The sequence below is a fragment of the Falco peregrinus genome, chromosome 3 (genome assembly GCF_023634155.1).
Source record: "Falco peregrinus isolate bFalPer1 chromosome 3, bFalPer1.pri, whole genome shotgun sequence".
Lineage (NCBI taxonomy): Eukaryota > Metazoa > Chordata > Aves > Falconiformes > Falconidae > Falco > Falco peregrinus.
The window spans coordinates 76670684-76697863 of record NC_073723.1 but is presented as its reverse complement, the minus strand read 5'-3'; the positions used below and the strand labels follow the sequence as shown (position 1 = coordinate 76697863).

General features: G+C 41.1%; 1 protein-coding gene across 1 annotated transcript in view; it reads right to left on the bottom strand.

Annotated features, from left to right (window-relative positions):
• The window catches only part of MOCOS (molybdenum cofactor sulfurase), a 232778-nt gene that overhangs the window by 38920 nt on the left and 166678 nt on the right, over positions 1 to 27180 (bottom strand). Inside the window, exons 6-7 of the mRNA XM_055799822.1 lie at positions 16550 to 16749; positions 752 to 868 (exon numbers count right to left, since the gene is read on the bottom strand). Coding sequence (XP_055655797.1) covers positions 752 to 868; positions 16550 to 16749 — 317 coding nt within the window. The remainder of the gene's footprint in view (positions 1 to 751; positions 869 to 16549; positions 16750 to 27180) is intronic.

The window sequence follows — 27180 nt, the reverse complement described above, 5'->3', positions numbered from 1 at the left end:
CAAATATGCAGACGTGAAGCCTCCCCCTGCTTCACTGTAATACATCCTGCTATACATCTTCTAACGACAATTTATGGAAAACATTAGTCATCTAGAAAACAGTCTTTACACTCGTGTTCTAACAGTCTAACAGAGCAGTAATTTAGGCAGGTGTCACCTAAATTTACTTTACTCTCTGAGATTCACTGTGTGTTCTCATTTATTGTTTCTTGTCCAATTTGTGTATGCCTTTTAAACTGTAACATCCAACAGCAATAGGTCTATAATACTTGAACATTATTAAGCACAATTAAGGATACTTAAGGAACAACATGAGATGAATTGTCCAGGAACTTCTGTTCTGCAGGAAGCCTGGATTTCATGTAATTCCAAATCACAACAAGAAGCCACAATTTCATATTTTCCAATGAAATAAAAACAAGCAACACATTCTGCTTTGGGTCCATCAAATGATTTTGTTTCAACACCCCATTTCAATGAACTGAATTTCAGTTAATTTAGTTCTTTAACATGGCAATTGAGTTGAAAAGTCAGAAAAAACAAATCAAATTTACCTTCATTCTTAAAGTTGCAGAGCCCGAAAACTACAGGACATGATACACTTGAGCTTTTAACTACTTGGGGATTTTTTGATGCAGAGCCAGATTTTCCTCACCCCTTCAAACCTGATAGTCAGAAGATGTCTCCTGGGTCACTGAATCTAGGTATTTTCCATGGGCAGTACATCATGTAATCTCATTCGGAAACTAACCTGCAGGTTCCTTTGGATGTCTTCATCGCTTATACCCAGATGCATCTGGCAGGCTCCTGTGTTACAGAAGCAACCTGTGCGGACATGTATGTTGTAGAGACTGGCCATCTTGTCCACCTTACCAATTCAGCAGGAGAGAAGACATAGGAGAAGAACAAAACCCAAACATTTTAAAGTTGTGGTCAACAAAATACAATGTTTCAAAGTACTAATCAGTTGGAGGTAAATTACTTCTCTAAATTATTAACAACTTACTGTAGCTTCTGGCATTCCCATGCACATTTAGGATTTTTCAGCCTTGTGATTTCAGCTGAAAGAAAACCGGTAGAAGCAGAAACGGGCTTCCCTTGGTATTGAGAGACAGTGCACACAACACAAGCACAGAGTGTCAGTTCAGCTCCTGATCCTGTTAATGCCAGTGCACGTGCTTAATTTTAAACCTGTGAACAGGTTCATCCGCGTCAGCAGTGCTAATCACAGGCCTGCAGCCAAGTGTCATTCAGTGTCTTGACAGAACCATCATTTACAAGAGCCTCTGCAGAGACTGAAGAGGGGCCTGGGGCACCTCTTCAGTTAGCTAAAGAAACCCTTGTCGTCCAAGGATTTGAAACTGCAAGTCCTCATTACAGAACTGACTGTATGTGGGATTTTGGCACAGAAGTGCTTGAAGAATCAGCCTCCCAGTAAGAAATAACATCTGATAGGGCAGGGATTAAGCTGGAATACTTCTTTGAGTCTTCCACGTACAACCACCCAGTCTACCAAGTCCCTGGTGTACTTTTTCCACGTGCCGTGCTGTTCTGTGTTATGCCATTTATTTACTGTCCACTAAATAATGAGTGGGCAGAAATACAACACTTTATGACAAACTGGCATGAAAAGATTATGTGAAGGAATAAAAAAGATGTGCAAAGAGAACAGAACCACATGTCTATATGTGCCCTGGAAGGAGACATATGCATACACTGGCAGGATGGCACTGCAAAGAAGAGATACGGATTGTCAAGGTTTCATAGTGCAACTAAGAAACAATGGAAGAACATCACGGAGATCCTCTTAACACAGATAAGAAACCATGGAAGCACACTGCAGGGATCTGAAAATGCTTTATGTTGATTTGAAAAAGCAACAACAACAGCCGGTAAGGTTAGCTGAGCAGGTATAGCTACTGCCAGTTATTTCTAGGACAACAAATGAACATTCTGGGTCAGGACTGAGAGAAAGGACAGTCAAATGGTCAGAAAGATAGCATGAAACCTGGCACATCTTATTTCCACCACGGTTTTCCAGAACAACCTTGCACAGGCTGCATTAATCTCTCCATGCTCTTGCTCCTTTTCTGCAAAATAACCGTGTCGGAGACTGAGAGCGCCCCACCATACATGACAGGACACTCCTTGCAGGGAGCTCAGGCTCAGCTATGCGCACAGCAACAGCTCAGCTTAAACGGGCAGGAATAGAAGTGTTGACCATCTCAAACCAAACTAATCACTTTCCTAACTGTGAGCTCATGCTTTATCTGCCTGAGGCATCAACGTAAACATTCAACCTAGCTTTTCTAGCCGGCTTAATCTCTGGTTTTATTACTTTTAACATAAATTCTCCTTGTATATGATAATAGCCCAATATATGTAGCAAATATTTTCTGGTATAGTTCAGCTTGTCTTCTGTCTCTTGTCCTCTGACATCATCAGTCTTCTGTCAGCCTGTCTACTGACACCTCTGAATTTAACTGTGTGACATACCAAGCACCTTTCATTTCACCATCTCAGCAGCTTAAAACCCCAAGCCTTCTGTTAGAACTTACTCCAGGCTGAAATAATTCAACCTAAGTAGTGTTTAGCTTTGCTAAAAGCAGTTCAAACAGCATTCAGTGGTGGTGGTTTGTTTTTTTTTTTTTTCTCATGCGTGGGGCACAAGATACTCTGACAAAAATGTGCTGTATACGCAGAAGAAATCCTACATCATTATAGTGCACAAATTCTTAAGTTAGCAAACATATTCTGTGCCACTAGTTCAGTTCAAAATGGTTTGATTCTCAAATGGAGATACCATCAAATTAACTCCATATATCCAGACTTGGAAAGCAGAGAACAGAATCAGTCCTGCGATCTCTATTCATGATTAATGCCTTGGAGAATATCCTGTGTTCAAAGCATGTTTCTCAAATCAAAGTTATAGTAAAAGGCATCTGTTGAGAAAGACTGTTGTGGTGTCATTAGCTTTGTTTTGTCAGAAGACTTCAGCCTGGGAACAGTGACATTTTCTTGACTTATTTTTTCATTTAGATGAGAAAAGTTGTCATCCTGGCATAACATGGTTTGTCATGGTGCTAGTGACTCGTGGGTGGATCTATCGTTCTGTTAACGATGACAAGCAAGGCAAAAATCATGACAGATACTTAACTACTGAATTCATACAGTGTTTGGGCTTATTTACTCAGTATACAAAAAGCTTTAAAATATATAATCTTTTTATTATTATAACTCTTTGAAGAAACATTGCTGGGGCAGCCTTGCTTATCAAGAGGTATGTAGCATAAGATGTTTCCACGACACAACTTCAAGGAATTGCTAGCAAGATTTTTTTAAAATCTTTCTAATTTTGTTAAAATAAATCACTACTGTTCTTCAAGGAACAGTAATTTCATTCTAGCCATGTGACCCAATACCCTTCTTCAATAATATCTTTAATTGTGGTATCCATTAGTCTTTACAGTAGACAAGGATTATTGATACATAAAAACATATGAATATGAGAGGAATATAGGCAATTGTGGTTCAAGAGAACAAAGATAAGTTATCCATAGCTTTAGTATTAATCAAACTCCGTTACCACCAATGTGATAACACACACAGGTCTTGGGAATGTGATGCACACTTCCCATTGCAAACAATGACACCACGTAAAGAATTAGTAAGGGCAGCACTGCAAATCTACCTGTCCCTTGAACGCATAACTTGACTTCCCCTTGGAAAAATGCTTTGATTTCTTCTTGTTTACTTTCACTCTAGAAATATGCTACTTGGGAAGTTAATTAAATCTCTCTGCAGTGCTACCACATAGCAAAACAAACAGAACATAAAACATCTGTTACAGTTATTTCAATGAAGAAAAGCTTACTTAAATAAAGCACATCTTTAAAATTGCCATAAGGAGCAATAATGGATATTGAGCTCAGGGTTATGAAATACAGAACGCTGCTTGCAGTCCTGTCTGTAACAGCAGCAGCTGACTTTTGGATGCCAGGAATTTGATCATCAATGAAGGCACAGAAGCATGAATGGTACTAATGGTGTGCATGCAGCTTAATGTACTCAGATTGTCAGTTTTGGTGATTCCCTGATATTTGGAAATATTGTGCCTTGGTCTTTCAGAGCTTAAAAGACTACAATTGAACTGCAAAACACATGCAGAAATCTTGCAGCATTTTTACTGATTTCAGTCAGTGAGGACATGGCAATTAAGCCATCAAGACATCCTAGAGTCCCAGAGACCCTTCTGTCCCTCAGAACCCCTTGGCATTCATTATTTTTTCTGAAGCTTTTTACTGTGGGCCAGGCCCTGCAGGTTGTTGCTTCACACCCCAACACTTCTGGTGTCACATTGTCTCAATTTTTGACAAGCAAAAGGTGCTTCTCCCACTTCCATGCTGTTATCTCCAGGTTTAGTAAACATACATGAATGAAGTTCATCTATATCAATTTTTAAAATAGTTCTTTTTCAGAGATCATTTTTATTTTGAGCACAGCTGCTTTTCTCAGTAAGCCTTCCTTCAGTGTTGCCAGATTGTCCAAATGCTCACACTTAGGGCTTTTTTTCATAGTGTTCTATCTGACAAATACTATTGAAATTTTTAATGTTTTTAAATATAAAAAAATATTGAGGTAGAGAGGACTTTTTCCCCTGGTTTTAACACATTACCATAAAATAGTCCCTTCTTGGCTATCCAGTATTTTAGTTCACACTCAGAAGCTGGACAGGTCTGTAAAGAAATGAGATTCTGATGTGCTGATTTCCCATTCTCTGTCACACAGCTGCACTGGTGACTTCTCTGCTGTTGCTAAATGCCTGACTTCTGCCATCCAGGCACGTCAGGCCTCTGTGGCACTCAGCTGAAAGGTGTAAGCTCTTCTCTGGCTTCAGGCTCTATTGAAATAAGTCTGAGAATGATGCTTAGTGTAGGTAGATCTATACTAACTTATAGCAAAGATTTACAAATAGCACATAATTTTGCATTATTCCTCATCAACTAAATCTAAGATTTTCACTAAGAATGATGGATTCGTTAGGAACTGAAGTCATCCCCATAGGTTCCAGTTCTGTAGATCTTATTCAAGCAAGTACTTCCTATTTGTGCAAGTTATTTTACTATCACAAGAATTATTCACATGAATAAAGGAACTTTTTATAATAGATCATGAAGTGTCCCAAAACCCCCAAAATCATATAAGTCAATACTGGCAGGTACTGACCTTAGGAACTGGGACTGGGACTTATTCTACTTTCTATGATGCCCACATTTCAAAGCAGTTTGTCTGTCTGATGGATTTGCTCATTACAAGAATTTCACTGCACACTACTGATGGCTGGTTATAAAACAGGCTTCATGACACTGTTCTCCACATCCACTGGTAAATTAATTCACTGATTCATGGCATGGAATTGGAGAGAAAGTAAGCTAGATCTTTCTGTCATCCAGCATTTGACTGTGAAATGTTGTTGCTGATGCAAACGCATACTTAATCTTGTTTAATACAATTTAATAAAAAATAGGTCAGAAGAAAAAAAAAAAAAAGTATCAGCACTTGTTTCCAAATCATTTAGTAGGGGAAAAAAAACATTTTAGCTGAGTTACAGTATCATTAAACTGGTTTAACTGCATGATTTCCTGCAACAGAACTATTTTTTCCTATACCAGAGAAAGAGTTTCTATATAGGCAGGTTTCCACAATATTGATGAATCTGATCCTCTCCTCCTTTGTTGCATCTCTAGTTGTTGACAACGGTTTAAACTAACTGAGGAGTGGGTGTAAATCTCTCTTCAGTCTACACCCATTCATCACTCTCTCTGAACAAAATCCCTTTGGTAGAAGGCAGTGAAGTATTAGGCAGAGATACTGAAATTTACTGAAGTTGTCAAACTCAGTGTCCTGATAGTGGAAATGCTAGCTTATCAGGAACTTTGCAGTTGATGTGATAATGTTCTCTGCTAGTTTCAAAGACAGTCAAATAGCAGGCAAGATTGCATGGGAGAGAAGCAGGCTGGAAAAATCAGCATAATTCAGAATATGCGGGTTGCCATTCTGCAGGAATTCTCACTTAGAAGATGCCATACACATAGCAAACTGCACATCCTCCACGCTTAAAGGACTAACAATAATTTTACATTTCGAAGATCCAGAACCTAGGATGTACTTTGGGGATGGGGTGACTATAAGGAAGAAATGAAACACAGTCTTGAGGATGACCTCACATTTTTTCAACTGCTTTTTATTTCCCTGTAGCATGTGTGGTGAATTAGGGCATGGACTTACTTGGAACATACATAAATTTCATGAGTCCGGGATCCAGCTATTTGAAACTGAACAGGTTGATGAGTAGGCTGAACACCTTGGTTTTCTTTGATTTGTCATCTCAATGGCCTCAGGTCTCCCCAGTCTATGGCATTTTCCCTTAGGTTGTGGGTTTTTCTTGTGGTTTTTTGTTGTTGTTTTTTTAACTGCATCCATTGACTATGAAAATCTGGTTTGATAAAATGACATCAGAGAATGGATGGATTCCAGGAAGAAAAGCAAAGCAAAGGAACCCAAGCCCTCTGTGGCTTCCTAACTCTGACTTCAACAGAGCATTCCCCTGTGAGTTACAGGAAAAGGTCTGTATCTCTACATCCCATTGAGCATCCCTAGCTATTTTGTAGGCTAAAGGCTTTGGGTCAGACTACTACGAGTCAGAGAAATGGAAGCCAGAGGCAAAGAACACAGAAGAGTGTAACTCATATCATGATGGGATAAAGGGGAATGTAGCAGACTAATACAAGTGGAAACAATGCCTAGATGCAGTGCATGATACTGGAAGTCTGGCAATATAGATTTAATTCATGTCCCAGCCAAAACCCTCTCCACCTTTTCCTCTTTCTCTAAAATCACTTAAATCCTCTTTTGTCTGTATTTATCCCCTGAAAATGGGGATAATAGATCACAGGGAGGTTGTGGGGTTAAAATCCCATGATGGGTTGTGTTGAAATATTACTTTAATTACAGCCATACAGGGTCCTATACAGGATTTGTGTGTGGTCAGGAAGATGCAAGTCAGGTGGTACAGAAGGTGGGGCAAGGGTGTCTGTCACTGGAGGATTCCGATGGTGGACTGAAACTGGACACTGCCTGCATTCAAAGGCAGCTGATCTGCTTTACCAAGATCAAGAAAAAAGGAATCCAGCAGAGGCTGTCAAAAGTGCAGGCCTTTTGCTGCTACCATGTGGTTTCTTTTCACATTTCTCCCCTGTGTAATGAGGTCTGTAGTTTAGAGCCACAGTTTGGCCCTGTTACTAAACAGAAAATAGTTTGCCTCCCTCATTCATCTGAGAATCTTTCATGTGAATAACTATGAGCATCTTTCTTTTTTCTCCTTTCCAGTTTCCTTAGCAACATCAAAGGACACTCCAGAGAAGCAGTATCAGGAAGCACCTTCAGTCTAGGCATTCGTGAAGCTTTCTGACCTTGACCAGCTCTGATGAGCAGTTTAACAGTAGGCAATTTCAAGCATACTCTCTCACATGCGTCTTTGTCCCCCCCCATGAGATAGTACAGAAAACAACCCAGCCTGTACTCTGTCACTACCTTCTCAGCAAGAACAGACCTTCATTACCTACAAACTTGCATTTATCACACTGAGTCTCTCAAGTACAGCATCTCCTTACGCTCAGTCAGCGATACCCTACCTAGATCAATGAAATTGCCTCCTGTATTGTGAGCCCCTTGATGTAAGGGCTGTCTCTCGGTGCCCCATGCCATGTAACCAAATTTAAGTAAAGATCCAGACTGTAAGGACATTTCTTGCCAGTTTGAAGCAATAAGGTACCATTTATTGACAAGCCAGTGTGGTTTGCTGCATTGGTGCTGCCTCTCTTCTTACGAGACATCCACAGCACAACTGGAAACTAATTGGAACCAAGGAAATTAGTGGATATTCAACAGGAATCTTCACAACAATCTTTTTCTCCTTGTAATCCTGTTTGCATTGTATTGTGCTGGTCCATCTGCCATCCCTGGCTTCCTGAAATCAATGGCTAAATCCATAGCTAAAATCAATAGTAAGCAATCACGGCAGTGATTTTTAGGTAGCTATTGGGAAGACAGCCAAAAATCCCATTAGGCAAGTGAAGAACACTTTTCTTTCCCTGAGTCATCAACATTAATATAATGAGTGGTTATGCTTCCAAAAGCATTAGTGTAACTAGCTCAGAGTCGTTTGACCATCTCTGCAAAGATGTTCTTAGCTGGAATTAACAAATGCTGGATTTCCATTTTCTATGGCCCAGATGAAAAAATGCTGCACTTCTCCACCTGCAAAACTGAACAACTGTTTTACACAAAAGTAAAAATTAACAGATGGAAAAAGCATAAAAGGATTACAGTTTGAAGAACAACAAGGATCTCTTGCTTAATAACTTTCTGTGAAGGTTTATTTCACATTGATTAGTAGAAAGTATCCCTCCTTGTTGCTTGCCAGCAACCTAATTTCTCCTATAGGGATTTGGTATGAATTTTGCGGCAAGTACTAGTAGCTACTACCAGGCTCCAGTCAGTGGTCTGATGAAACTGATGTGGTAACAGCTTCCTGTACATGTGAAATGCTATAGCTCCTCTTTTCCCCCCACTCCTCTAATTCACATGTTGTCATTGCTCTAATTCTGTACCTATATACCAGATGTACAGTGCACTAGAACTAATCTACCAGTGAAACTGAGGGTATCATCTAAGACACAAACAACCATTATTTCAAGGAGTCTATCCACTTCAGGTATTGCATGGTCCCTTTTATCATCTAACAATAAGTAGTGATATGGATATATATATTCAACCAGCTGTGAGCATATAAAAATGTATCCACCATTTGATATCTGAAGATCTGCCAGTATTTAAGGTATTTTCTCTCCACTCCTGTGAGGACAGAGTAAGTGGGGAAGACAGACACTGAATCCCTCAGGGTGACACTGAAAGACTACAGCAGAAAAAGGGGATTTCACCTGGCCACTGCCTGGTCCTTAGGTCCAGCTAAGAAATTCATTAAGACATCATCAAAGGAAAATGAGACTCTTAAAAGAGAACACTGTGAAACTAAAGCAAAGAAAGTGTACTTGCAGTATTAAGGTGCTTCCATAACTGGCCATCACCAATTTATTTAGAATCACAGAATCATTTAGGTTGGAAAAAAACTCTGAGATCATAAAGTCCAACCATTAACCAACGACTGCCAAGTCCATCACTAAACCATGTCCCTAAGCACCACATCTACCAATTTTTAAAATGCCTCCAGGGATGGTAATTCCACCACCTCCCTGGGCAGCCTGTTCCAATGCTGGAACACCATTTCAATGAAGAAATTTTTCCTAATATCCATTCTAAACCTCCTCTGGCACAACTTAAGCTGTTTCCTCTTGTCCTGTCACTTGTTACTTTGGAGAATAGACCTAACCCCACCAGTCTACAGTCACCTTCCAGGCAGCTGTAAAGAGCGATAAGGTCCCCCCCTGAGTCTCCAGACTAAACAACTCCAGCTCCCTCAGCGCTCCTTGTAAGACTTGTTTTCTAGACCCTTCACCAGCCTTGTTGCCCTTCTCTGGACATGCTCCAGCACCTCAACATCCCTCCTGAAGTGAGGGGCTCAAAGCTGAACACAGGATTCGAGGTGCAGTCTCACCAGTGCCAAGTGCAGGGGGACAATCACCTCCCTGGTCCTGCTGGCCACACTGTTTCTGATACAAGCCAGGGTGCTGTTGGCTGCCTTGGCCCCCTGGGCACACTGCTGGCCCATGTTCAGCTGGCTGCTGACCAACACACCCAAGTCTTTTCCCACCAGGCAGCTTTTCAGCCACTTTTCCTCAAGCTTGTAGCGTTGTGTGGGGTGGTTGTGCCCCAGGTACAGGACCCAGCACTTCTCCTTGTGGAACCTCATACAATTGGCCTTGGCCCATTGATCCAGCCGGTCCAGATCCCTCTGCAGAACTTTCCTGCCCTCTTGTCACCATCATTAAGCTCTAGGTAGTCAAAACGCTCCCTAACATCCAGAGCTACCCCACTGCTTCTCCTTCCTGCTCTATCCCTTCTGAAGAGTTTGTACTCATCCTTTGCAGCACTCCAGTCACATGACTTATCCCACCATATTTCAGTGATGGTGTCTATGTTATAGTCTTCCTGCTACAAATATTCCTGCTGCTGCTATTTACCTTATCATAGATTCACAGAATGGTTTGGGTTGAAAGGAACTGTAAAGATCATCTAGTTCCACTCTCCTTGCCATGCTCAACCTTGATCAACTACTTTTATGTGCATTTCCCATCCTGCCTCACGACACTTTGTCTCGTGTTACTTATGTTTGCAGACCTGTCCAAACTCCAGCAGACAAAATATCTTCTACCTGCTTATGTTGCTCTGCCTCTACCCTGGTCACAATTCTCCCATACAACACTGTTTTAGACTGCTTGTCCAATTCTCCTCTGTCTCTGATGGCTAGAGTCTGCTTTTTTTCTGCTTTCCTGTCACAACTGGTGTCTCTTTCATTGTCCAGTCCATGTAGTAATGGACTTCATCTGCACTGTGGGAAATTTAGGTTAATCATTAGGATGTATTTTGTAGTAACGAATATAGCTCATTTCCAGAACAAACTGTCTTCAGAGTCTGTGGAAAGGTTCAGATAAAGATGATTCCATTTTGGTACACAATGATGCTGGGTAACCTCCCGTAGTCCCTGCAATCTTAAGATCTATTTCCCACTCTGCCCATACCCCACCCCACCCCTTCCCCCATCTTCTCAAACCACAGGGATGAATTTGGCTTGGCTGCTAAGCTGCTTCCAGAATAATTAAGTGCTACAGGATGGTTTGGATGCAGAAGGATAAATGGGGATGTGAATACTGGCAGAAAGAGGCTACCATGGTAGAGAAGGTGCCATGGTGAGATCCTGTGTGGCTCTTCTTACATCTAAGTGATTTGGGGCAACAACCTCCAACGGAAGACCCTGGTCTTCACTTCAGAATGATAGAAAAGAAAGGCAGGAAAGGAAAAACCAGCAGTGAGTCATTGAACATGTCCTTGCATTAGCTCAAGGGAGGTTGATATAGAAGGAAGGTGAGTGAGACAGTAAGCAGATGCCATAGTAAAAGCAGTCATCAAATTGCATTATAGATTCATGCTGAAGGGACACCCACTGGAAGTTATCTGCTGAGAAGTGTTGATAGTTTTTTTATTAAGAAATGGATGAAGAAAGATAAGTCCAAAGTCTAGACCTCCCTTAACTCTATCTGGATTGATGAGAGTGAGCCAGGATGTCCTACCGTAGGCTCCTAGACAGAATTGATCACAATCTATTTCAGCAGGTTTCTCAATCTGGAAAGGCAAACCTCATCCATATGCAACACTGCAGAAGAGCCTTCCTTAGGCAAACCAAACTGTTTACATTTTCTATCTTTGGCAGCTGATTCCTGTTATAGCAGTTTGTCTATCACACAGAAGTGTGAAGTGGCAGGCAAGAAGGCTGAGACTCCCAATGGACTGATGCTCCTTCTCTTCCTGACAGGATTTTTAGGAGGCATGGCATGCATATATGGATACCAAGGGAACTTTTTCAGGTGAGACAATCACAGCAAGCTACTTCTGTTTAGCTTCAGGGTCCAGGTAAAGGAGGCAGCGTGAAAAAGCAGAGTGGGGAAGGGAGCTGGTAATCCACAACTGAAATGATGGCTATTTTTTAAAGGATAGCTATGATAGTTTGCTCACTTTAAGTCCATGACACACAGGAGGAAAAAAAGTGTTTGTTTCAGAAGACCAGAGTGAAAAAAAGAAAAGCCTTGATAACGGAGGTGCTATTTTTCACTGGGGCAGAAAACACTGAACTAGAAGGTGTGACTGGGTAAGAACTCTCCAGGGCACACAATTCAATAAATGTTTCAGGTGAAATTGCATCTGCCCATCTCTGCCTCTGACCCCTTTCCACTCTTCCAGCTCCCAAACTGACTTTACAGAATGAATTGTGAAAGGATTATAGAAGTACTCTGCAATTATCTACTGAATGTACAAAAAACATTTCACAGGTCTTTTCTCCCTATCAAAACAAAGAGCAAAACTTGAAATAATATTAGCGCAAAAGGTCTTGCAAAGCAGAGATTGTGATTTTTTTCAATTCTGCAAATGAAAGAGAACATACAATTTTGCACTTTAACCTGATTTGTAAGTAATCCACTTTTTGTGTGTGCACGGTTGTAGTTTCAAATACATGTTGCTCCCTTACAGCTGTGCCATCTCCTCTTTGGCATTCAAACCAGGCTGGACCTCATAGAGTTGTATGTAAGGTTTTGATAAAAAAAGATGGCAAGGATGCAGACTGAAGCTGAGTCATTGCTGCCAAACAGTGTTTCAGAGATTGGAAGGACTTGTGGAAGTATAAACACACAAGATTCATATATGCTGAAGACTGCAGATATTCACTGTTACTAACAAAATTAATAAATGAGCTAATGCTGATTCTCTGTGTGAAGCACCTGCAGCATGTATGTAACAACAGTTTTGTAACATCGCAACCCCCTTTAATATCTAGGGCTAATTGCTTCTTTCTCTGGAGCCTCGTAAAGAAGCAGAAGATTGGCAGCTTGCTGCATTAATGTCAACTCTGCTGCTTCCATCCTGCACCACTGACTTAGCACAGGTTGTCTCTACCCCTGCACTTTCTCACCTTTCAAAATCACCAGCTTGTCATCTCTCCACACTTCATTAATAGCAAAAACTATGATGCCAGAGAATTATCCATTCTTAACTCCACAAGTATATATGAAAAAGCTGTTTGGAGTAAAGGCCATCTTTATGTCCTGGGCCTGTCAAGTACTCATCATAGTTTAACCCCTGCTCATAATGGGGGCTTTTTGGTGCTGCCATGCAAATAAACACATAACATAAAATGACAGGCGTGCTACTGCATAGGACAGGCAGCTTGTGTGGAAAGAATACAGGTATCCTCCCAAGTAATTTCAAGAACAAATCCTTATCAACAGCAGTCTAAAAGACAGCTTCACTGAAGGAAATCATTTTCATGGGAAGTATTTGATGTAGCTCAAAGAAGGAAATTTAATGTGGTTTTAGTACCCGAAGAGAAGAGGTTTATGGAGATTTCAAAACTGTAGTAGTTTTATCCCTAGATAAAGAAATGTTTCATGAAAAACCTGAAGAAAAACCAAAGCTTTTGAGTGACTGTTGGTGTCTGGAGCCTGCAAGTCCCTCTTCTTTGTTTTAATTACCATTTAGAGCAAAATAAGTAAACCAGTAACTAAACTGTCAATTAAACCAATGACACATCTAGTATACAAAGCAAGTTTATTCCAAATAGAATACTCCATAACAGTGATACCCTTCAATAATCACAAAGAAACATTTAAATGAAAAAGCCATAGCAATTCAACTTCCATAATTATTTCACTCCCACCTTATCACTTAACATCCAAGTGTTGTATATCACATATATTGGGACAGGAGGCTGTAAAAACTGCTGCCATCCTGAGAGTGCAATCCTGGTAAGGTTTCATTTGTGTGTCTTGCTTAATAAAATGCCTTCATTTGATCATGAGTGCTGCAATGAAGGTTTTACTCAAGGATGAACCTGAGACTGTGGCTATTTCCTATTGATGCAATTGACCCCAAGTATGTAATTCAAGCATGTTTGTGTTTCGTGGCACAATCTTGTTAGCTCTGGTAATTAAACTCTGATAACAGTGAGAAATGGATTTCAATAACAGAAGCAGGTAAGAAGAGCTTTCATCCCAAATGCTGCACAGATGAAAGACATTATTTTCCCTTCGTCTCCATTTTTCAGTGGCAGTGTAAAATGTCATGTATTTCACTGCATGCCTTTCACATCCTAAATATCTTGGACTTAGTTCAGACTTTTGAATATCATGTAAATTATGGAAATCTTGAGGCTTAAATGTAAGCCTGGTATCCTCTGAAGACACTGTCTACTTATGAGGTCTTTCTTGCCAATCATAAACGTTCCCAATAAACTGCTCCAAACCTCATCATAATTTTTGCTCTGGAATCAGTTAGTCAGATTGTCCTTTTCAGGCTACCAAACGCTAATGTCCAGCCACACTGTCCCCCCTAATAGGCAATGGGAACATAACAATTTCCTGTCAGAAAGACAAATATAATGGGTTAGATGCCTGGTTATAAGTAACTAATTATAGATGGAATATCATCCATAAAGGAATAGGACATTCTGTCATTTCTCTTTTAATATACTAGCTGAAATGCAACCTGAGTCATTAATTGGTGTCCAGTAGTAGTAGGTATGTCAGATAAAAATGTCATCCAATTTTACCTTCACTAAAAAAATCACCAAAATGTTTTCTGGGAGCCTTCAGAAACTGTGTTCTCCTAACTCCACTAGACTGCCTTTGGAAACTGACCAGTGAGTCAACATGAATGTGCAGATCACAGATGTGACCAAAGTAGAGGATGCAATTTCATTTCTAAACCATGAACAGAGGTATTGGATTTACCTTTGATTTGAATAAATCTATCTAATTTTAGACATGCATACAGGTATGGAGATGAGATTATACTGTCAGACTGATAAACTCAGCAGAGATGAACTCTCTGCTGTACGTATTTTCTTTGTAATCATAAAGAAGCAGCAAACATTTTTCTCCCCTATAACTGCTATAACATGTCTATGAAAGAATTTTATCCCATAAAGAAGCCAATTATATATATATATATATATCACATATATTATAGCTTTGGAAAGAATAGGGCTGTTGCTTGTTAATTTCTAAAAGTCATTAAACTACACATTATTTAAATTAAACAAAATAATCTAACAGGCACTGCAGATGTGACTGGTATGCATTTGAAAACTTTATAGTTCTTCATTCTGCATACTCACAGCAGAAATGATGAGAATCTGGTGAATAGCACAATCCACATGATACAGATCAATAAAGAAGCTTTTTATGAGCAGCCACTGCAGCAAACAGGCACAATGGAGCCATAAGACTATAAAATAATTTTTTCTTTGAGGGTACACTTGAGATTAAAAAAGTGAAACAGGAAAAAGCCATTTTTACTAAGGAATTGTGAAAATGAGAAGTGCAAAAAAAAGTTTTGGCTTTAACCAACAGACAGGATCAACAGCAGAGTGTTTGCAGAGTATTTTACCAACCCAGCTGGGTTAATATTTCCAGTCTTTTCTGAAAATTGCTGCCCATGTTCAAGACTATATAAATGGCTAATTCACTCCTAAAATGTGGAATTCTTTGACATGAAATATGGTGAATATTTGACACTATTTGGTAGCATAGTCCAAAAAAAGACATATGGGAAGAAGAGCTTCTCCAGCACTATTCATTTGCCCTTCTATGTTCATCAGCGTGGTAAGTGCCTGAAAAAAAATTTGTAAACGCCATACCAACAGGTTACAAAGTAACTGCTTCACTTCTGCTCTCCCTTGTGTATACATGGATCTCCTCTTGTATTCTTGTAGACATGTCTCTGTGTTCCCCTCGTTATCCAGTTCTTCTCCTCTCTGGCAAAGGGGTGCTGAGGAACACCTTTTGCAGCACTCCCACCCCTCTCCCTAATGGTCCACGATTACCAGTTTCCAAAAGCAATGCAGCTCTGCCACTGCTGCTGGCAGAGGGAGGTGGCTGCTGAGGCAGATGGTGCCAGTTATTGACAGCTTTTAAAAAAAATCAAGGTCATACACTTAAACTTGGCTTACAGGCTTATTCAATCATTGGCCAATGAAAAACAGAATGAACCAAAACTAGAGCACTGTGGGTTTTCTGACTTCTGTTGATGTGCAAGTGAGCTATGTTACCCTGTGTTACCCACTGCCTACACGGTGTGCAGTCACACATAATTATGGTCATACAAAAGTAGAAAAGTTTCACAAAGTTTCATTTTACAGATACTCAGTGGTGGATAAAAGCTAGAGAAAGCTGTTGAGAAAGACAGCATTTAAGAATCTTTTGACCTTGAATCTCACTCCTTACCCTGATCATTCAACTTTATTCAATGCTTTCTCAGGAATACTACAAGAATGTAATCATTAGAACTGAAGGGAAGTAAGAACTCTTCTTTGATGGGTGACTGCAATATTTTGAGATCTGATTTGCACTTGCATGTCAAAGCTCCAAGCCAGCCTCTTCTGCCAGCTTTTCTAGACTTGCTCTTCAATTCCCAGTTATGAGTACTCTAGTGAAGGAAGTCAACAAGAAACCAAATTGCCTAGTCAATGTATCCTGTTAAAGAGAGACCAATTCCAAACTTCCTAAGTGCAGATTATTAAATCTGTAAGATACTGGATTTGGCTATTGTGTACTTTGCCTTGTGCTAGCACTATTTATTGGGTTCTATTTCTACTACTTTAAAAATGCTGTGTATATATTGTGCAGAGATACAAAGAAACAAAACCAATAGCTAAGAAGGGAATACTATGGACAAAATATTTCCTTTAGGATAAAGAATTCATTCTGAATATGCTTAAAATAGAAACATAACACTCAGTGAAGGCAAGAGAAAAACATACCTCTGAAAATCCGATCACTTCTCCATTTTCATTGAGCAAGTTAAAATTAATGATTGGACCCTGGACATCAGGATTGCTGAAATCTGTATCACTGTAAATATGTACTACAGGAGCCCCATTGGCATATCTTAACGTAGACAGCACATTGTAGGTGTAGTGAGTTAATGCAAAGGTATGCTGTTTTATTTTCTCCATTCCACCTACAAAAGAAAAGTGCATGTATGTGTCAGATACCTTATTTTCATAGAAATGTAAAAAAAGATTATTTTTCAGAATGGTGTAGCTGCAAGGTAACTAGCACAAAATTGATACTTTTGGGATCCTTTAAATGAATATACAATATGCAGATGTTTATTTCCTCATACAAAAGCTTCAGAAATACTGTTGCACCAAGGATTTGTCTACAATTAATCTATTGCAGAAATCTAAAGTTACACGGAATGGATTCACGCACATTACAACATTGATAATTCCGTTCTGTACATATCACTAAGATGTTCTGTCACAGTTAATTTGAAAAGTAAGTTTTGCTCCAGATCTGGGTCTGGATATCATGGGAATGAAGCATCAGTCCTAAGACAGCACAGGAAGCAAATTGCTGCATCTAAGATAAAATAAAAATGATAAAACTCTAAATGTAATTAAAAAATTACAAATGTCATTCTGCAAGGAAGTTACTTGAATATTGGAGAAATATTCGTTCAAGCCTGCTCTTCTTTTTGTAGAAGAAAAATAAAGAGGATGTTTGAAGGCTTTATTGACTACACCCATGCAGTGCATTTGCTCCAGAGAAGCTTTGCAAAGAAGTTTTCACAGAACTTGGCCTGGAAAAAGCATAAAGAGGAAATAATGTTGTCTCTCTTTTCTGTCTTTGCTGTTTGGTCTTTTGGTCATCCCCGTCCCCCGCCCGGCACTGACGAGTTTGGAAAAGACAACTGCAGAGATTTCCTGACAGATGGAGACTTCTTCTACACCTCTGCTTTCTGAGAGGAGGTTGTGTCTTTGTTAGATGTCGCTATTGAAACAGCTTCTCATTCCTGTGCTCAGAGGATATGCCATAGAATGATATACCATGGCCATCTATGGCTTTGGGGATATTTCCATTCTCTGCAGGGAGCTAAACCATAAGCTTCAGATACAAACCCAGCCATTTTAGTCAAAGGAGAAAAAAAAAATAATAATCTGAGACCATGAGGTAGGTTGTGATATTCAGTGGGATAAACTGCCAAAGGGAGACAAGTAACTGGGTATTACAATAAATACAGAATGAGAAAAGGTATAACCCTAATGCTAACAAAACAGGGATTTATGATGTGGAACAACAAAAGCACCAGTGATCTTCAAAGCAGAAACTGAAAACCTATGATTTGCATCTTTATGGAAGACAATTAGAAGGTAACAATATGATATCAAAGTATTGTAAGAAACACCAGGAAATACCTGAAAGTTAACAATGTCTAAACCCAATCAAATCTCCACCGAAGACAGATGGAGTTTTAGCTGAAAAGCCAAAGTGGTTTCTGTTACGCATACTATGTGTTGCACTATGGCGGACCTACATCACGTGGAAAAAAAATTGAAAGAATAATTTCCTCAAAACCCTCTTGAACAGTATTTTTCACCTGGGTTTTAGACCCAGAGCATTCCCTGTAACATTGAGTATCTTATTTGAGCTACATGAGCATTTCTGTAACTAAAAAGATGTTTGACACTTTCTTTCACTTTTTTTTTTTTTTTTAAACTGTGTAACTATGAATCTCATACTTCTGTGCAAACCATTTTTATATCTGAGTATGTGGAAACTTCTACAGCCTGATATAACTCTCCTTGGACAGAAATCTTATGATCTGCTTGCTGACTTTTGTGCCTTTACTTGTAAAAAGACTGTGTCAATTATGAATAAATATAAGGGGGGGTGTGCATATCTTTGTCCTGACATACAGAAGAATTACAGCAACTTCTGTTATTTCACTTTTCTTAAAGTTTTAATATTATGTGCTGTCTCCTTTAGATAAGCTAGGAAAGCAGACAGTAAAAGCATAGAAACAGAAAAGATATGAGATAGAAGTACATTTTTGGTGCTAAAGAATAATAAAGAGGAGTAAGATATTTAATGGAATACTAACACACAAAGCACTTTCAAGAAACATTGCCAGAAGCTAATCAGTACGATTTCTAGATGTTAGCCACAGTAAACTTGGCAAGCATGTCTAGAACATTTTGGTCTGAAATATCATTTGTATTTTCAGAGTCTTTTAGAATAAAAGATTGCCTAATTGGAGATGTCCTAGTCATTGTTTGGTAGAAGTTAAGAGTTGACATAGTAAAAAGAAGTTATGTCTCAGCATTTGCCAGAAAGTAGTTGTATCAAGAGAAGTGACTTCCTTGTCATGTTTCTAAGATGTCTGTAATCTCCTGATTCAGAGCTTTTCCAAATTGGCAGGAATCTTTTAATGGAAGATTAAACTACTGTCCTTGTGTCTTGCTGAAGAAATCTCTCATTCAGAAATTTCAGTATGTCATTCACAGCAATCATCCTGCTATCATTTCTATATTGTCTTCAGCCATTCTCTTTTAAAGTTGCTTAATCACATTTCCTTGTTCATTAGTGAAAAGCTGATGAGCCTCCTAATTATTTATTCTGACAAATCCAAATGCAATAGCCTGCAGTTGCTTTGCTGCCCCATGATTAGAAAGATGAAGTTGTATTGCCAGGGTCCTGTATTTTTAAGTAGTGGAATAGGTTGCGATTAGGTCTGATGCCACAGAAAACCTTGTGAAACAACTGCTTGCAATCTGAAGTTCACTTTGACAGAAAAAGGGGCATATTCAGAAAATGCTTGTGATTTATTTTTATTTTGTTAAACAAAATGATCTATACTGTGTCCTGCATAAATCCAGTGCTTAATTCATCTCCCTCTCCCCACTAGGGAAAAGAATGTGAGGAAAAGAAAATAAAGCCCAGAACAAATCTTTGGTCTCTAACGTGATACAAGGACCTGTATTATTGCATCTAATCTACTATTTGGTGTGACAAAAATAAAACTCATTGCTTGATTGAACCTGCCTTAAGTTAAATGAGAAGGTAATTTTCTGTATTATGATTGACTTGGTATTTATTAGCTTATTACATACTTGCATTTTATCTTTTTTATATACAGAACTCTGATTTTATGCCCAGTTTCTTAATGCTGATTACTTCAAGACTCTTTCCTAGCTGCCTGTTTGGGGATAAAGGAAGTAGCAGTCCTTAAGCCTTTTGGAAGACTTAGAGCTTGGAAAAATCATCAAAAATAATCACCTCATCTCAAAAAGGTGCTAAGAAGGACTCAAGTGCCCTGATTCCCTCTCACTTTATGGATTTTATCCCTTATGACCACATTGTTTCATTAAGGTGAATTGCATCTAGTTGCTCCTAAAAATGATTTTTAAATGAAGAACAATTTATGCGTTCTGTAATTTGGATCAGAATGAACCTGATCTAATCTAAATTACATAGATGAAGCCTGTCTAATACCATTTACTGTATTTATGTGTGTAGGAACACATTCAGCACAAAGGATGCTCACAGTCTCCAATTTGCACTCATTAATGACTTCTTCCTATAGTAGAAATGTAAGGATTTCCCTGTTAAAAGGCAAACTCTGGCATTTCCATGGATTAATATGCCCCTTATTACTTGGTCCCCATGTGTATGTTTTGAATTTACATTAAGCCAGACTTATCATTTAATTAACTCTTCTTACCAATAGCACCCTTTTTTCACACTATTTGTTGCCATAATGGATGCTGTATATTTTTGCCGTTGTAAAGTTACTGAGCAGAAGAGATTGACAAAGAAAGCTTGTACTTTTGTGTACAAACCTCTTTGTCAAATCACTGTAGTTAAACCTGTAAAGATGCTGTTAAACCTCATCTTGCTGATGTATGTTTGTGCGCTACAGCATCCTGACAGGTTAGCATCATCTCAGACCTACCAACCCATCTTTTACCTCTATGGAAACTGATACTATCCAGTATGGAAAATTCAGAGTGCCAGCACACTGGGTAACCCATAGATAAATTTACAATGTCAGCTCTTCCATAGGAATTGCATGTGTGCATACAGCTATCCACAGAGACTGGGGGACACTTCAGTCATCTGGAAGAGAAGGGTAAGTTAGCTCACATTTACAAGAGGGTTCAAACTATGCACATTTCTCACCATGGTACAGTAAATCTATTGCTTGGCTTGTCTGGTGATAACGTCTTGTATTTGCATTACCTCTGTCCTATTATCTGGTTGTTATATGCAAATTACAGTAAGATTTAATTTTTCCAGTGGAATTTTATCTAATCAGAAGAAATATGAGATACACAGATTTCCAATAAGTATTCAGTATAGAATGCTTTTGAGTTAGTACAGACCTAGTTTTGCATTACCTAAATGGCAAATATAATGGCACACAATCTCCTCTCTGAAACAACCAGGATTTCAGAAGCTCAAATGTACAAATGTTAGTTCTGCCTGAAAGAACTGTAGACACACAGGCATACGTCAATACCTGTAAAAGATTCTGAATAGAGAAATTAAGATAAAGCAGAGTGAAATAGAGCCTCTAGAATGAAAGCTCTGGTGCTTAAGGTTTTCAGGTTGTACTCAGAAACCTCTGCAATCTGCATTCAAATACATTCCTTATATCTCTTATTATGAGAAATTAAATACTGGAGATAAGGAAGAAGAGAGCCATATATCAAATACAGAGTTATTGTTCTAACTTGCTGTGAAAAAAACACAGAAACTGAAGTTTAAGCAAATTCTGTTATTCCAGTAAATCCAAGCTCACATGTATCTTTGGATAAGAAAAAGATCAATGTGATTCATTATTTTTCAGCATACCTAACAGACAGCAATGAGGCAGAGTGAACACAGCAGGGAGTGAAACGAAGATGTAGCCACCTCCCAATAAATCCCAAACAAGACAGAACACCATGTGAGACCTCTGAGTCAACATGCTAATGAAGCCACGGGACCTGTAAATCCTGTCAAACATTTGGAGCCCTTCCTTCACTTCCTCCAAGAAGCGGACATTAAGATTAATTTCTGAGGGTTTTTTCGGTGTTCTTTTATGCACAGAACTGAATGTCTCTGAATGAAGTCTGTCATCTACTTAGTGTTATTCTTCCAAGGAACATCTCTTGAGGATGAACTTGGTAATGGTAGCCTCATATATCTCCTTTGCAAACTTGAGTGCTTTGGATTAAAACTATCTTAAACAATGCATTCTAACCACTGCTATTTTTCAGCAGTCCTGCCTCAAACAAAACTCTGCAAACATGGAAATGACCCGTTGACAAGATGATTCAACTCCCTGCCCTCAAAGTGCAACCATGAATGTTATAAATATAATACTAGAAAGCAAACAGTGAGAAGAAAATACAATCAATTAATAAGAAACCTCGATCACTGATCCTCTGGTAGGGCTTTTACATTCATGAATAAAAATATTAAATATAGATGTTCCTTGTGTTGGTTTTTTCCCTGTAAACTATGAGAACATCTGTCCCAAGTGAGACCAAATCTCGCTACTACCTGTCTCCCAGAGTGAGGATTAGCAGATGCCTAGTGGAAAAAAAAATATGAAAAAGAGTATGTAACTTCTAAGCAGTGACAATTTAAAGATTAAATAAACAGAATATAAATCAAAAAGACATGAAAATGATCTTACTGGTTAGCTAACTGCAACTAAACACTACTTCTAAAAACAGAAGTAAGGGTATAAGAGCCCCTCATGGAAAATAACCATCAAAATTAATACATTAACATTTCATTGGAGTCATAGAATCATAGAAAGGTTTGTGTTGGAAGGGACCTTACAGATCATCTAGTTCCAACCTCCCTGCTATGGGCAGAGGCACCTTCCACTAGACCAGGTTGCTCAAAGCCCCATCCAGCCTGGCCTTGAACACTGCCAGGGATGGGGCAGCCACAGCTTCTCTGGAAACCTGTTCCAGTGCCTCACCACCCTCACAGTAAAGAATTTCTTCCTAACATCTAATCTAAATCTGTCCTTTTTCAGTTTAAAGCCCTTCCCCCTTGTCCTGTCACTACATGCCCTTGTAAGAAGTCCCTCTCCAGCTGTCTGGTAGGCCCCTTTAGGTACTGCAAGGTGGCTGTAAGGTCTCCCTGGATCCTTCTCTTCAGGCTGAACAATCCCAGCTCTCTCAGCCTGTCTCCATAGGAGAGGTGCTCCAGCCCTCTGGTCATCTTCATGGCCCTCCTCTGGGTTTGCTCCAACAGGTCCATGTTGTGCTTATGTTGGGGGCCCCAAAGCTGAATGGGGTACTCCAGGTGGGGTCTCACAAGAGCAGAGGGGTAGAATCACCTCCCTCGACCTGCCGGTCACACTGCTTTTGATGCAGCCCAGGATTTGGTTGGCTTTCTGGGCTGCAAGCGTAAATTGCCAGCTCACATTGAACTTCTCGTCAGCCAACACCCCCAACTCCTTCTCCTCAGGTCTGCTCTCAATCCATTCTCCACCCAGCCTGTATTTCTGCTTGGGATTGTCCGTACCCACATGCAGAACCTTGCGCTTGGCCTTGATGAACTAAATGAGGTTCACAAGAGCCCACCTCTCAAGCCTGTCAGAGTCCCTTTGGATGGCATCCCTTCCCTCCAGTGTGCTGACTGCACAACACAGCTTGATGTCGTCAACAAACTAGCTGAAGGTGCACTCAGTCCCACTGTCCATTTCATCCACCAAGATGTTAAATAGTGCCAGTCCCAATATTAACACCTGAGGAATGCCACTTGTTACTGGTCTCCACTTGGACATTGAGCTGTTGACTGTGACCCCTGGAGTGCAACCATCTAGCCGAATCCTTATCCACTGAGTGGCCTATCCACCACATCCATGTCTCTCCAGTTAAGAGACAAGGATGTCATGTGGGACAGTGTCACAGGCTTTGCACAAGTCCAGGTAGATGACATCAGTTGCTCATCCCTTATCCACCAACGCTGTAACCCCATTGTAGAAGGCTGCCACATTTTTCAGGCACAATTTGCTTTTAGTGAAGTCATGTTGGCTGTTATCAACCACCTCATTATCTTCCATGTGCCTTAGCATAGTTTCCAGGAGGATCTTTTTCAAGATCTTGCCAGGCACAGAGGTGAGACGGACTGGCCTGTAGTTTCCTGGGTCTTCCTTATTTCACTTTTTAAAAAGGGGTTATATTTCCCCTTTTTCAGTCAGTGGGAACTTCACCAGACTGCCATGACTTCTCAAATATCACGGACAGTGGCTTAGCCACTTCATCCGCCAGTTCCCTCAGGACCTACAGATGCATCTCATCAGGTCCCACGGACTTGTGCACCTCCAGGTTCCTTAGATGTTCTTGAACCTGATCGTGTCCTACAGCTGACAGTTCTTCATTCTGCCAGTCCCTGCCTTTGCCTTCTGCAACTTGGGCCGTGTGACTCGAGCACTTGCCAATAAAGACCAAGGCGACAAAGTCACTGAGAATTTCAGCCTTCTCCTGGGGAACCAGGACTCCCATTTCCTTCCGGAAAGGGCCCATATTTTTCCTAGTCTTCCGTTTATCACCAATGTACCTATAGAAGCATTTCTTGTTGCTCTTGATATCCCTGGCTGGATTTAATTCTATCAGGGCTTTAGCTTTCCTAACCTGACCTCTGGCTGCTCAGAGAATTTATCCGTATTCCTCCCAGGCTACGTTTTCTTGCTACCACCCTCTGTAGGATTCCTTTTTGTGTTTGAGTTTGTCTAGGAGTTCCTTGTTCATCCATGCAGGCCTCCTGGCATGTCTGTCTGACTTCCTTTTTGCCGGGACATGCTGCTCCTGAGCTTGGAGGAGGTGATTCTGGAATACTGACCGGCTTTCTTGGGCCCCTCTTCCTTCCTGGACTTTATCCCATCGTACTTTACCAAGCAGATGCCTGAAAAAGCCAGTGTCTCCTCTCCTCAAGTCCAGGGTAGCGAGTTTGATATGCACCCTTCTTGCTGCCCTAAGGATCTTGAACTCCACCTTTTCATGGTCACTGCAGCCAAGGCTGCCTTGAGTTTCACATTCCCCACCAGCCCCTCCTTGTTCATGAGAACAAGGTCCAGCATAGCACCTCTCCTTCTTGGTTCCTGTAACACTTGGACAAGGAAGTTATCATCAACACATTCCAGGAACCTCCTGGAATGCTTATGCCCTGCTGTGTTGTCCCTCTAACAGGTACTGGGGTGGTTGAAGTCCCCCATGAGGACCAGGGCTTGTGAACATGAGCCTGCTGCTGTCTGTCTATAGAGGGCCTCATCTACTGGTCTTCCTGGTCAGGTGGCCTGTAGCAGACCCCCACTATAATGTCACTTGTCCTTGCCCTTCCTTTAATCCTGACTCATAAGCTCTTGGTCGGTTCCTCATCCACCCCCAGGCAGATCTCCATGCACTCCAGCTGGACATTGTCCTAGAGTGTGACACCCCCTCCTCACCTCCCCTGCCTGTCCTTCCTAAAGAGATTGTATCCTTCCATTCCAACCCTATAGTCATATGACTATATGCTCCAACATGACTATACATGACCACCATGCCTCCACGATGCGAATAATATCATAGCCCTGCAGGCACGCGCACATCTCTAATTATCTGTTTATTCCCCAAGCTAGGTGCATTTGCATAGAGGTATTTAATCTGGGCCCCTGATGAAGATGACTTACTGGCTGTAGTGGCTGGAACTCCTTTGTGCTGCTCTTCAGGAGCTCTCCTGCTGACCTGCAATTTCTCTCTAGGCTCTGGGCATCTATTGCTGGCACTGGCACCAAGCTGGTAGGAGTGGGATAGATTGAGGTTCCCTTACTCCGACAACGTTAGTTTAAATCCCTCTTCAGCACCCTGGCAAACCTATGATCTAAGATGCTCTTCCCCATCTTACAGATCGACCCCACCAGCCTCCAGTAGACCAGGTTTCTCAAACCAAGTCCCATGGTCTAAGCAGCCAAACACCTGGCTGTGGCACCAGTCCTGTAACCATTTGTTGATTCACCAGATTCAGCGGACCTTTTCAAACGCCTCCCCTTTGACTGGAAGCATTCATAAAGAAACTACCAGTGCTTCAGAGTCCCTTACCGCAGCTCCCAGGGCTCTGTAATCCTTCTTGATACTCTTCAGACTGCTTCTGGATGTATCACTGGTGTCCATGTGAAACAGCAGCAACAGATAATAGTGGACTGTATGAGACTTGGCAGTCTCTCAGTGACATTCCTGATATGAGCCCCTGGCAAGCAGCACACCTCTCTAGAGAGTGCATCAGGTTGGCAGCTGCGTGCTCCATACCTCTCAGAAGGGGGTCACCTACTCCTATCACCCATCACCTTTTGCTTAGTTGTGCTGGTTGTTACACAGGGAGCAGGTTGGGCTGCCTTAGCTCCAGCATCTTCCCTGATATGATGGTTCTCTCCTCTTCAGTCCGCAGAGCAGTGAAGTGGTTCTGCAAGGGCACCTCAGGCTTTGGGGAAAGTGCCTTCCTCCTGCAGGTCCTTGCCATTGCAAGCTTCCATTCTTCTGCGTTACTGGCGCCACTCTCTTCTGTGTGCACCAGCCAGGGAGGTTTTAGCTATTTGGTCGTGGGCTGTGGGTCCACTGCAGACTGCGCTTGGAAAGAGCTGTCTAACTCCTTCTCAGCCTCCCTGATGTGACACAGCCTTCTCACTGCCTCCTGCAACTCAGCCGCCTGCTGCAGGAGCTCCTCCACCTGGGCACATCTGCAGGCCAGTCTGCTGCCTGTCCCTGCCCCAGGAGAAAGGTCAAGGCACTTTTTGCAGTCCAAGGCCTGCAGTGCAGCCTCTGCCTTCGGCAGCTCCGCCTGGGTGGAGGCGTTGGTCGCTGCCGGGGTAGATGGTGCAGATCCCCCTGCCAGAGCTGCAGCCTTTGCTCTCAGACAAGTGCCCACCACTCTGCCATTAGGGTCAGGTAGGATGAGCACCCTTAACTGGTGCAGATGGTCACAGAACAGTGCCTGGATGCTGGGCTACGTGGCCTTCAAGTCTCTCCATTCGGCCAGTGGAAGGTCCCTCCTTTGAAATGACACCCTCCTGCACCAACTGCTGCCCCAGGATGTGGTGGAAGTGCCCCCCAGAGCTGCTCTTTGTGGAGCAGTGGATGGCCACAGTTACCTCTGACCCTGTCCACTCCTCATCAGCTGCTCTTGTGGGAACTGCCAGCTTCTGGCGGGTCTTGGCACTCCCCTGGGGTTACCCTGGCTTAGGAAAGCCCCCTGGATGCTGCAATTCTCTGCCCCGCTGTGCAACGCGCCTGCACAGGAGCCGATTGCCTCGGCAAGTGACAGAGAGGAGCTTTTCTAATGCAATAGCACTCCGATATTTGTCCTAATCGTTAGCAAATCCAGTTCATTAAAACTCAGAATAAAACACTGCAAATGGCTTACCAGCAAATTCATAAAACCATCCATTATCCACAGTCACAGAAAATGCATGAGGCACGGACAGATCACAACCCCCTCATTCATACTGACTTGCATGAACAGTCCAATCAACTTGGCCTATAAAACACATGTCATAAAAATTGATTTGGGAAACACAAAGCAGTGTGGACAATGGACAATGACCCCTTCTGCAACTGAGGTGACT